This window comes from Mizuhopecten yessoensis, unplaced genomic scaffold (assembly GCF_002113885.1).
Source record: "Mizuhopecten yessoensis strain PY_sf001 unplaced genomic scaffold, ASM211388v2 scaffold10997, whole genome shotgun sequence".
NCBI classification, from domain to species: domain Eukaryota; kingdom Metazoa; phylum Mollusca; class Bivalvia; order Pectinida; family Pectinidae; genus Mizuhopecten; species Mizuhopecten yessoensis.
The window spans coordinates 553,075-564,533 of record NW_018408827.1 but is presented as its reverse complement, the minus strand read 5'-3'; the positions used below and the strand labels follow the sequence as shown (position 1 = coordinate 564,533).

General features: G+C 34.0%; 1 protein-coding gene across 2 annotated transcripts; it reads left to right on the top strand.

Annotated features, from left to right (window-relative positions):
* Positions 1-94: 94 nt before the first annotated feature.
* On the top strand, positions 95-10,348 carry LOC110464494 (SUMO-conjugating enzyme UBC9-B). 2 transcript variants are annotated; one of them, XM_021519742.1, is made up of 7 exons: positions 95-202; positions 3,620-3,695; positions 5,074-5,157; positions 6,099-6,171; positions 7,086-7,195; positions 7,841-7,920; positions 8,428-10,348. In XM_021519742.1, the coding sequence occupies exons 2-7, from the start codon at positions 3,630-3,632 to the stop codon at positions 8,495-8,497; spliced, it is 483 nt and encodes a 160-aa protein (XP_021375417.1). In that variant the 5' UTR covers positions 95-202; positions 3,620-3,629; the 3' UTR covers positions 8,498-10,348. The 2 variants fall into 2 exon arrangements, with proteins under 2 accessions (XP_021375417.1, XP_021375418.1); XM_021519743.1 differs by having other exon boundaries at positions 101-206.
* Positions 10,349-11,459: the final 1,111 nt, after the last annotated feature.

Sequence of the window (11,459 nt, the reverse complement as noted above, 5' to 3'; positions counted from 1 at the left end):
GAGTATTTTCTCGTTTACGGAAAGTGCCGACGGTTCCCGATTGGTCACGTCTGAGAGTCCTAGGCGATCTTGGTCGTTTTGAGGTTTTACATACTTCACTTCTGCAAAACATTTTACAAAATTCAAGGTAGTCACGTGATTTACGCAATCAAAGAATAAAACGAGGACTGGAGGGAAACTCTATATAGAAAGGATCATACATGTTGGTAATTTATCTTCTGGTTCAAACACAATAATCGTAATCGTTTAGTAAATGAATACTTGACTATATTTAACCTTTATTGATAAGGAATTAATGTTGCCTTGATGCGAACGCTAAGAAAATCACAGCATCCAACATTAATAAGGTTTGGCACAACCCATCATACGGGAATAATAATCTGTTATAACTTCATTTGAGTAACTGTTTGAGTTGCAATTACAGTACAATGATTGGAAATATAGGCTTAGTGAATTAAAAACATCAATTTCATTTTAACATTTGGCCAATTATACGTCACAATTCATATAAAAAATGTCTGCTGAATTTTTGTAAAATAACAAACTGCATAACATCCATAAGTTGTGGTGTAGAAAAGCTATAAATAGAACAAGGAAAATTTCACGTTTATCTTAATTACAGACGATTCGACCCAAAACCGTCACGCCCAATGTTTTGTTCACAGTTCATACAAATGATTTCACCCCAAGTGTGACAACCAATTCACCCAAAATTTCTTTTACACCCCACAATCTTTATCATAAAAAATCACAAATCAAACAATATATTAAAACTTGTGGTAACTCTTTCATATTAAGAACTGTTGCTTCCGGTTTTTTAAATCACCAAGCGGTGCAATTCCGGTGCTTCCCCATCCGTGAATTTAGCTTTCTGGGGAATTGAGGCTGCATACTATCTACAAAAATGTGATAGTTAACCCTACAATATCCGTGCTCATAACATTTAACTAGTGAAATATGATTAATTCTCCATTTGATTAAAACATATATTCAATGCAGTGTAAATATACGAAATATTGTTCCTTCAAACGAGAAGAAATCGCCTTCAATATTGTCCAGTCAAAATGGTACTTTCTAGACACTGCTAGATCGTCAGAAGAAAAAGTGGTTGTAGTTCCACCTTTGAAACATGCATCATGGTATTTACATAAATAAACATTTCTGTTTGGAAATCTTACCATTTAATTGCAGCAAACGGCAGAATTGTAGTGAGAAACCCATTCAAAAAAGCGATCTGTCAAGCGTGATGTCATTAGAACCTGGCATCAAAAATTACACTACAAATTCCTGCGCTTTTCTTATGTAGCAATATTTGCGTCCCGTGATGTGAAAAAAAAAGTTTATGGTTTTCCCGTTATGAATGATACATATATTTCACTCGTGTAAATTGAATATATGATAACAGCAAAAAAAACAGTGTTGTGGCAAAATGTACACGTGTTTCCGTAGCAGACTTGAGAGGTAATAAGTTCAGACCAAGTCACAAGTATCCTAAACCAGAGATGTATATATATTGTAATTTACGAGTCTCTGCCTCAACCAGACACTTGAAATTGGATATATTATCAAAAGAGTAATATTTGTAAAAATTGCGGCAGGTATAAATTACATTTCATGTTAATCATGTACTGTCTCTTCTCTCTCTCTCAGAAAGTTGGGTTATTACCAAATAGTTGATATTGGAACGTGCAGTCATTTGCGTGCTTTCAGACAATTATTTAGTGACAAAAGTGGAACTTGTAAGGATATGGAGAGTGAACAAATTATTCTGAACGATTAAATTAATGCTATAATTAAGCAAACATATTTTAAGAACAAATTCAAGAATGCAGGATCCGTTCCCACATGGTTGTTGGACTGTAATTAAGTAATTTTAATAAAAAATATTTGGTGTCCAGGTTTCATGATAAAAAAATAAAAATAAAAAAAGTAATGACACAATCAATGCCATGTCTGTCAGTTAAATAACAGTGCACGTGTCACAAAGAATATACAGAATGACTTAAAAGACATAAATGTATATAGATATTAACATTTCTTTTACTTATTTCTTATGTCAATTTGTTTTAATTAAATGCGTATGATATAGACACTGTTGATCTAATGCACATGGATATACTCACTTAGTCATTGTCAATTTACAACATCCATATGGAGTATATTCTCTCATCTATACTCTAACTGTTGGATACTGTTGGTCTATAACATGGAGCATATTCTCTCATCTATACTCTAACCGTCAATCTATGACACATTGTTCTAACTTTGTTGGTTATTCTAATAGCTACAGTATAAGTCACTAATAGCTACAGTATAAGTCATCACAATTGTACACAAACCTCAAATATATTTTCTGTAATAAACACTTTACCCACATCTTGTAGAATCACATATATATGGCTTTGTTGTTTATCTAATATCAACAGCTATATGGCATCTGTATATGATGACTCAACCATGATCATCAGTTGATATATACAGTCATATGATAATCAATTTTAGCTTCCTAGAAATTATATAGTCATCGGCATATGGTTATAACATTTAAATGTCCATTATTTGATTCAATAAGTCAAAATTATTGCATTATATAAAAAGAATATTATCATAATAATTGCCTTCTTTTAAGCATAGAATATGCTGATTATGCCAGTTAATATGTATCATTTTAAAGTGAAAAGTTAAACATGCAGCACATTTAATTCAAATCAACTTATTGAATATAACAGTAAACATCTAAACAATGTTAAACAGGTAACTGGCTCATAAATTTAAAGACAGATTGACACATATCTCACAAAAGGTAACAAGCCACTCACAAAATCCATTGATATTGATGATATAGCTTTTGGGATGGACTGGATTTTTTGGGTGCTATTTATGAAGTGTTCAGATTTTTTTGGGTGATGTGAACCAAAATTGTGGTGCCATGTTACGGCTTTGGAGCAGATTGTCAGACACCCTAACTATCTGTCACATTTGCCATCAAGAAAGCAATTTTAGATTAATTTATGAGATCATAATGGTTAAGTCATAGCACACACTGAATATCTGTTGGTGCAGTTTGGCTGGAAAGTCCAGTGCTATGCCATAGAAAGTGTTCAAATCTTGTGTGTGTGCTGGGGGGCTGCTGAAACCATGTTTCTGTATTTAAATTGATATTTCTTGTCATCAAAGACAGAAATACAAAAAAACAAAAAAAATACAAAATGGCAGCCTCAATATTTCAAATCAAGATAAATGCACACACTTGTATTGTATATTAGTGAAGGTTTATGTGCATGTGATGTGTTTGAATAACTCGTGCAATATTAGCTTTGTCACCTTCACCAGTCCAGTAAATCATACAGAATGTACACTTATAATTAGGTGTTATTCAAGTGTGGCAGATTTTAATTGTACATAGGATTACAGTTGCCTTCTAGCTTCAAGTTAGAGGTAATTTCCCTTTAGCTCAGTGGTAGAGCTTCCGACTAGGAACCTGGAGATTGAGGGTTTGATCCCTGATGATAGCACATGTGGAAGCACATGCATGTACACTATTATTCTCTTTTCTGTTAGGAGGAGTTATTGTATTGTACAAAATCTTCTCACCATGATTTTCACAATTATTTTTCAGATGCTGCACAATGTCCGGAATTGCTCTAGCTCGATTATCTGAAGAAAGGAAAGCTTGGCGAAAAGATCATCCATTTGTAAGTTTTTACAGGAAAATGCCATCTTCAATGCAAAGAAATAAAACTGTTTTGAATAAAAATTCCAGAGGCAATATTCATACACATTCAAAGATCGATATTCTAATCTTGTTGAACCATGTAGTTTCAATCTTTATTCCATGGGTGAACTGGTAAAGAAACATAAAATCTAGATGCTGAAACATTTACACAATATGTATGATATTCCATAATTGATCAGAATGGTTTCCTGCTTCAGATGCTACTGCCTCATTCGTCGGTTGAAAGCAAAATTAGATTACTTTTTATTAGCTCACCTGGCCCGAAGAGCATAGTGAGCTTATGGCATTGTGCGGCGTCCGTCCAGCGTCAACTTTTTACTTCTTCTCAGGTCTAGGGTGATGATATTTGGCCAGAACCATGCTGGGATGAAGGGCTACCAAGTTTGTTCAAATAAAGGACCTTGATTTATATTCAAGGCCACAGGGGTCAAATATGTTTAAAACCTTTGAATGACTTCTTCATAATAAGCAAAAGGCCAAGGTTGATGATATTTAATCTTTAAATGAGTTGTTTTGTATAACCAAAAGGTCCAGGGTAATGATATTTTGCTAGAAGCATGCTGTTGGAAGACTATAATCTCTGTTCAACCTATTGTCCTTGTTCGACATTCAAGAACATGGGCGTCATATGATTAAATCTTTTAATATGTTCTTATGAATCAAACACTGATATTCTGCCTGTAGTTGTATTTTAATCCACTTTTAAGATTACAAGTGTGAGATTGATACCATGTGAGCAATTCAGGCCCATTGAGCCTCTTGCTTATTTTTAACATGAATAGTTTAATATTATCAAGCTTTTCATGTTATATGAATGGGAATGAAGATGCCCATACATCCATTTCCATTATTTTTATCTTGGACATCTTGGAGGATCTTCCGACTACCATTTAAATGGTGCTTGTGTCCTGGGATTATTATTTGTTTGGGCAGATATATAAGGTCATATTAACAATGATATTTAGTCATTTTCCTTTCACGTTAAGCATATGATCGCACAATTAAAAACATTTCTACACCAAATGAGACTTTGATGGTTATTGGCCATGTTTAAAGGTCAATGGTCATGCTTGACCAACTTTTGAAGTAAAAAGATTCTATATAAAATGTAGCATGAACCCCTCAACAGATTTAGTTTTGAAAGCTTGTAAATAAAAATACAACTAACAGGATGCCTCATAAATCCCTCAACAAATTCAATTTTGATTTTTGGGATCATTGTTCAAGATTAAAGTTCACAATTAACAGCTTTAGGTAAAGGAGGTATCTGAGTGAGCTAATATAAATATATTAAAAGTTGTTTCCATTAATTAATTCTATTTTATTGCATTTAACAGGGCTTTGTGGCCAGACCCACGAAGAATCCTGACGGAACACTCAATCTCCTGAATTGGGAATGTGCGATTCCAGGGAAAAGAACGGTAATGAATGTTTAGATCACCAGTCCCTTATGTTTTTTTATGATAGCCCTTCTTCCGTCTTCCTGCATTACTCTTGACCAGCATTTTCATCTTACCCTCAGAAATTTTTAAATTATGATAAAATTGGTAGTCTCCATCAGTAAGTGTTGGAGATTTTTGTCCATATTCAAAAACAGGGAGCCCTGTAATTAAACAGGGGCTGTATGTGGGGGGCTGCACCTTCTACCAGAATCTATATCTATACACACGAAGCGGCCAACAATGGGGCTGTCCACTGAGGCCATAAGAGTGCAAAACATTTTAAATGATATCTCCTTTAAAACATTCTGGTGGATTTTTACCAACTTTTCATAAATTTGTCCATAGATGATGAGAATCAAAGTTAATACCATATAAGGGGCTAAACCCTCCAGTTGGGCTTACAAGGGCTACTGGTCACATAATTCAAAACCTTTCAATGCAATTACTTGTTTGCTTAAGTAATGGAAAAATCATATTACAGGAGGGGATGACACCCCCAGGGGTGTACAGGTCCACTAGCCCTATGTCCAGGGCTAGTAGATGCTATGATTGGGTTTGTGAAACTTTTCAAAAAGCAACCATGGCCAGTGGTCTAGTAATCTGAATATAGAATTTTAAACCTCTGGAAGGTTTTGTATATGGCAGCTCAAATTCAAGCTGTTAGGGTCTTATTAATTTTACAATTATGTATTGCACCATAAAGCTGTATATGTTGGAAACAAATGCTACTTGTCCTCGTCTGATATAGTGTAAATTGTCTTTCATATTTCAAATAAAATCATTAAAATGAGAGAAAAATGCATATGTATTTTGGTTACAAAATTGAAAGAATGTAAACATGTTTATTTTGATAAAAAGATAGGAACAACTATATGGAATCATAAATTTGAATTAAACTAAACTTTTCTTTTATATTTTAGACAGCGTGGGAAGCTGGTCAGTTTAAGCTGAGACTGTTATTCAAAGAGGATTATCCAAGTTCTCCACCTAAGTGTAAGTCTCAGATATTTAATAAATGAGTTGCTTCCCTTCCCATGAGGGACATATCTGGGTTTCACATGGGTCGCATTCGTTTATCACAATCCAAACGGTTGAACAGGTTGTACCAGAGTTGTTCGTTTATGAAATAAGGTTGGACCTAGTAATCAGATGCTGTTTTCAGACGAGCCTTGACAAAGCCTTCCAAGGCCTGCATAAACATTTGCAGGTCTGCCAGGAGCTATACCTGAAAATGTTGCATTTAAAAACAAACTGTTTGAACCGGTTGCGTGAAAGGGGCCATGGATTAATTGATGAATTACTTCCCTTTCATTATCCAGTGTTCTTTTCTGATTTTTTCAGTCCTACATTGATGGCCCTAGCCTTTTGAAAAGCAGGGTTCAAGAAAGTGCTTGATACCGTAACACAGAAATATTTGATAAACCAAAGAAGAATTTGGTACCTTTGAAAGTATTTGCTTATTTGATCCAAAATTAGGGTGAATGCATCTCTGCTCAACAGTTGTATCATTAGATCTAGATGAATTTCAAAACCTTGGTACAAATTACTGAAGATTTCCCTGGGGTCTGAGAAGACTCTTAATTTCACTTGTTAGTATTATTGATTTGAAATTGAATAAATTAGTTGGTATTCTCCAAAGAACACTTCCCTAGGTTTGCAACTTTGTGTTGTTTCCTCTTCATGAATAAATAATAGATTGGTGCTGGTATCAGTTTTGACTCTAATCATTCTGCTTCAGTCCTTCTGATCACGATAATAGCTACCCATCTCCAGAGCAAGCAATATAATGACCATAACTCTGTGGGAATAATGTTGTTGTTTTTTCAAGTGAAACATTGGTTTATGTAGCTCTATACATTAAAATAGGAATATGTTATAATAATCCTGTATTTCTGTTTTGATTGCAGGTAAATTTGAACCACCATTATTCCACCCCAATGTTTACCCATCAGGAACAGTGTGTTTATCATTACTTGACGAGGAGAAAGACTGGAGACCTGCTGTCACAATAAGACAGGTGACACTATGACATGATCACGTCACTGTTACAGAAATCTGTAAACTGTAACTGTGCAGAGTTTGTAATTTGAACAAATATATTTTGAAAGCATACGTCCTTGGTTAATGGACAAATTTCCATAGAGTAGAAATTACAGATTGCTGTAACAATTTTTGCTTTTTTCATACAGGAAGAAGAAAAATTGTCATTTTTGGTCACATTAGACTTATGATCCCCTTTTGTCCATTGACATTCATTGTTTGTCTCTAAACAATTTGCTGTTTTTCACTTTTTCTCACAAAATGCTGAACCAATTTTGACTGACAACAAAATTTGTGAATTGTTTGGTTAGTTTTCCCCTTTTGGATATAGTTGGATATAAGGGAGGAGGCAGTTATCGGTCAAATTATCTTAACCATCAATAATTTTCTATATGCTCAGAGGTCTTAGAATTAAATTGTAAAGAAAGTTCCTTAGTTGCGTGATCAAGATGATGAATTGCATTATCATGGTTACCCGTTCCCCTGTAACTGTAAAAACGTTCAAGTTTATGCATAGTTTATAAAAAAAAAATGTCAGTTTGATCATGCCCTATAAACTTTTTAAAATTTGACATCTTAACAGTTTACAAATGGTAATTTTGTTTTTATGGTTACATTACAGATTCTACTTGGCATTCAAGAACTTTTAACTGAACCAAACATCAAGGACCCTGCTCAAGCGGAAGCATACACAGTTTACTGGTAACATTTACTCTTCATAGGGGTGCACTTAATCTCAAGTTACAATCAAACCTGTTCTGTTGATACATGAGGTATACGAGGAAACTCCACAAAGAAATGTTGGAGCTATAACACAGGTCAAAGAATCTAAAAAATATTTTTGGAGATAAAGTTTATTTCAGAACAGGCCAGTTCTTTCCACATATTAATATACATTTATTTATTACATCTTCATTGAAATCAAATTAGAAAAATTAAACCACTGAACCTAAGTTATTGAAAAAACTAGCTAAAACATTGTAAAATTCTCTTGTACAAAAACGGAAATGTGTAGTGTTGTCCATAATTGTATACGGAAAAAAATATGTCTTTGAAAAATCAATATTAAATACTTGTATATATGTTGTTGGTAGATAATAAATAATGATTGCTCTAATTTACCTCTATTATGAAATTTTGTAAACAGAAAGAATAGGAATATAAAATTAACTGACCTTCTAAGGTTTTCTTCTTTGTTATTTTTTTCAGTCAAAACAGAGCTGAATACGACAAACGCATTCGAGAACAGGCAGCAAAATTCAAGGACACGGCATTGTGAATCCCGGAAACATAACTGAGATATTGATTCTTATTTATGGACATTCAATAGAATGAAGACGCACTGAAATTTTACCTTTGTAACTGTATTGGTTATTGTAAATGCTACCGTCTGTATTACATGCGTAAAAATGTCTCCTGCCAAATGGTTGTAATGTAAGCACATTATTCAGTAAGATGTTTTTGTGTACAGAAAAAATGTTAATGTTGATGTGACATTACACAAGTTGATACAATGAGGATTTGTACTAAACATTAAAGTTACTTTGTCTGTCGGATTCACTTGTATCAATATTTATAAGGATTAGTATACATTAAAACTTCATGCTTTTGGAGGAGATAGGGGGAGGGGGGGTCTGTAGATAGTAAGTATTTCTGTGTTCATTATTTGGAGCTGATCATTTTCAGTCCCATGACAAACATATATATTTCAAGTTTAAAAATAAGATATATAAAGTAAATCTCTACAGTAAGAATATTTTGGATAAAATAAAAATCTACTGAACATTTGTGAAATCAAGAGATGTTTATAGGTTAGTCCTAAAATATTTTGTATTCCAGAAAAAGAAATAGGCTTCATACTTAAAAAAGTAATTTTAACAGTCCCTGCAAGCAGAATTTGATATTTAATTTGAGTTCTTACTGTTTATGTGAAGTTGAAAAAAGTAAATTTAGATTATATTGTGGCGAAAACACTAGGCCAATTACATTTATTGCATTCCAAACGTCTTGAAATATCGAAGGAACTAGTCTTGACAGGATTGGCAAAGACTTTCTGGGCTTGCAGAAATAGGTCTGCCAGGCTTTATTCTGAAGAATGTTACATTCAAAAGAAAACAAAACAGTCATTCTTCAAAAAGAGAAAAGACCCCTGTATGTTGTACAGCAGAGATCACTGAATTAGACACAATAGCCTCCGACTGTGTGTAGCAACTTATTTCTTTGCATTTTCAGCATGGAATTATTCAGCATTTTGTGTATACATGTAGATTAGACAACAGGGAAGAAAGTCTCTTAATCTACTTTAAGGGTACAATAGGGAAATACATGCCTGATGTGGATTATTCAGTCATATTCACAAGTAATGGTACTGTAGACTCGTCCGATATAGCAGAAAGATTTTTCGTTGCAGGCGTTGTTCTGTGAATGTGTTCATGGAAATGTATATGTATGTGATGTTATTGTTGCTCTGAGGTTGACATGTTCGTGACAGTTAAATTTGAGGCGTGTCTTAAATCCACAAAAGGAAACTCAAAATTGAAGTCACTTACAGAGGTAATCAAAATCAATATGCACAGATATAGAGCTCTTTGACACGCAACTACTTTTTAAGCTGTACATCACATACACACATAACAGTACATTGTCTCTATTGCACATTTAATTCTTTAGATCTATAAAACAAGAAAATATGTTCTTTTGTGAGAATTCTACTGTACATACACCCAGCATTCAATTAGAAGGTGCTAAACCAGAAATATGTTAATTACATTGTACCAATGTATGTATGTCATAATTGGACAATGTTGTCCTCATTGTGCATTTCTTTTCAGAAAATTGGACATTGTTTAGTTTAATACAGCATAATTGAATATTAATGAGAATAGCAATGGGAAAATAAATTATTTCAAATTATAACATTTTGTAGTTATTAAACAGTTGACCATCATAAAGAGCCTGTCTCCATTAAAACTGTACAGCATCATCTATCTGGAAGAGGGGCATGATCTTAAGGGGTAGAGGTTTCAAAGGAATGGTATTTAATGGGGTGTTTTTTTCTATCAGTCATGTTCATTTCATATGTCGATGAACAAAATACAATTTTGTTAATAAAACATACCATTTCCAAATTCACATTTGTTGTCTTTGTTTTTGGAAAAGAATCTGCATCCATTTGCTTGTTCAATTTCAAATTACATAAGGCAAAGAACTAGCTTGTGTGAACTATTAAATAAAGCCTTATTTTCTTAAAAAATGTCATTATCACGTGGGCTGCTTAAAGCACTTTTCATCTGACCTGGCTTATGTAAATCCTTCATTCAGACAGTCCACCTTCAAATAATTTTTGATGCGGTTACTTGAGGGAATATGATAATTTAATGTTCATAATTCCCATGGTCTACTTTGCATGCTTGACTTTTAAGCCAACCATCATCAGATGTTGGGCTATTCAAAATCACCCGTGGTCCGTCCTTAAACAATTCTTGTTAGCACTATGTCTTAGAAAGTGCCTGAGGAATATTTCTCAAACTTCAGATGAAGGTTACCCATGGTCCCTAGTTATCGGAAAAAAACAAAGATGGCCGACAGCACTTTCCCTGTACTACTACTAATTTTGATATAGATTGGGAAACCAAGATGGCCATATTGAATATATTGAGTAAACTGGATGGACTTTTCTCTAATTTGATATGATCTTGGTCTGTAGTTGTACATTTTACTTGTGAGACTGATCAAATAAGCAAAATAGCCGACAGGCAGTCATCTTGGATTTTGAAAATAGTTGTTATTCCTGTTTTTATATGGCCGTCAAGTTTGACGTTAGTATTTTGGTATGGGGTTGTCCGTCCCTCCGGCGTAAAATTTTGTTTGTCTGTTAAATCTCCTCCTACATTTGTTGACCGATCTCTTGGAAACTTGGTATACATTATAATCATGATCTGAAGTTGTGTCTCCCTTAAAAGAATTTTGATTCGATAATTTTTCCAAATGTTATTGCCCTATGTTCATTTCAGTATTTGATTTTTTTGTCCAGAGATTTTCTCCTTTTTTTAGCTCACCTGGTCCGAAGGACCAAGGTGAGCTTATGCCATACCGTGGCGTCCGTCGTACGTACGTCAACAATTTCTTTAAACGATTTCTTCTTCTTAACCACAGGTTGGAATTAAACTAAATTTGACTGGAAGCATCCCTAGGTGGTGGGGATTCAAAATTGTACAAATGGTGGGGCTGACCCCCCCCCC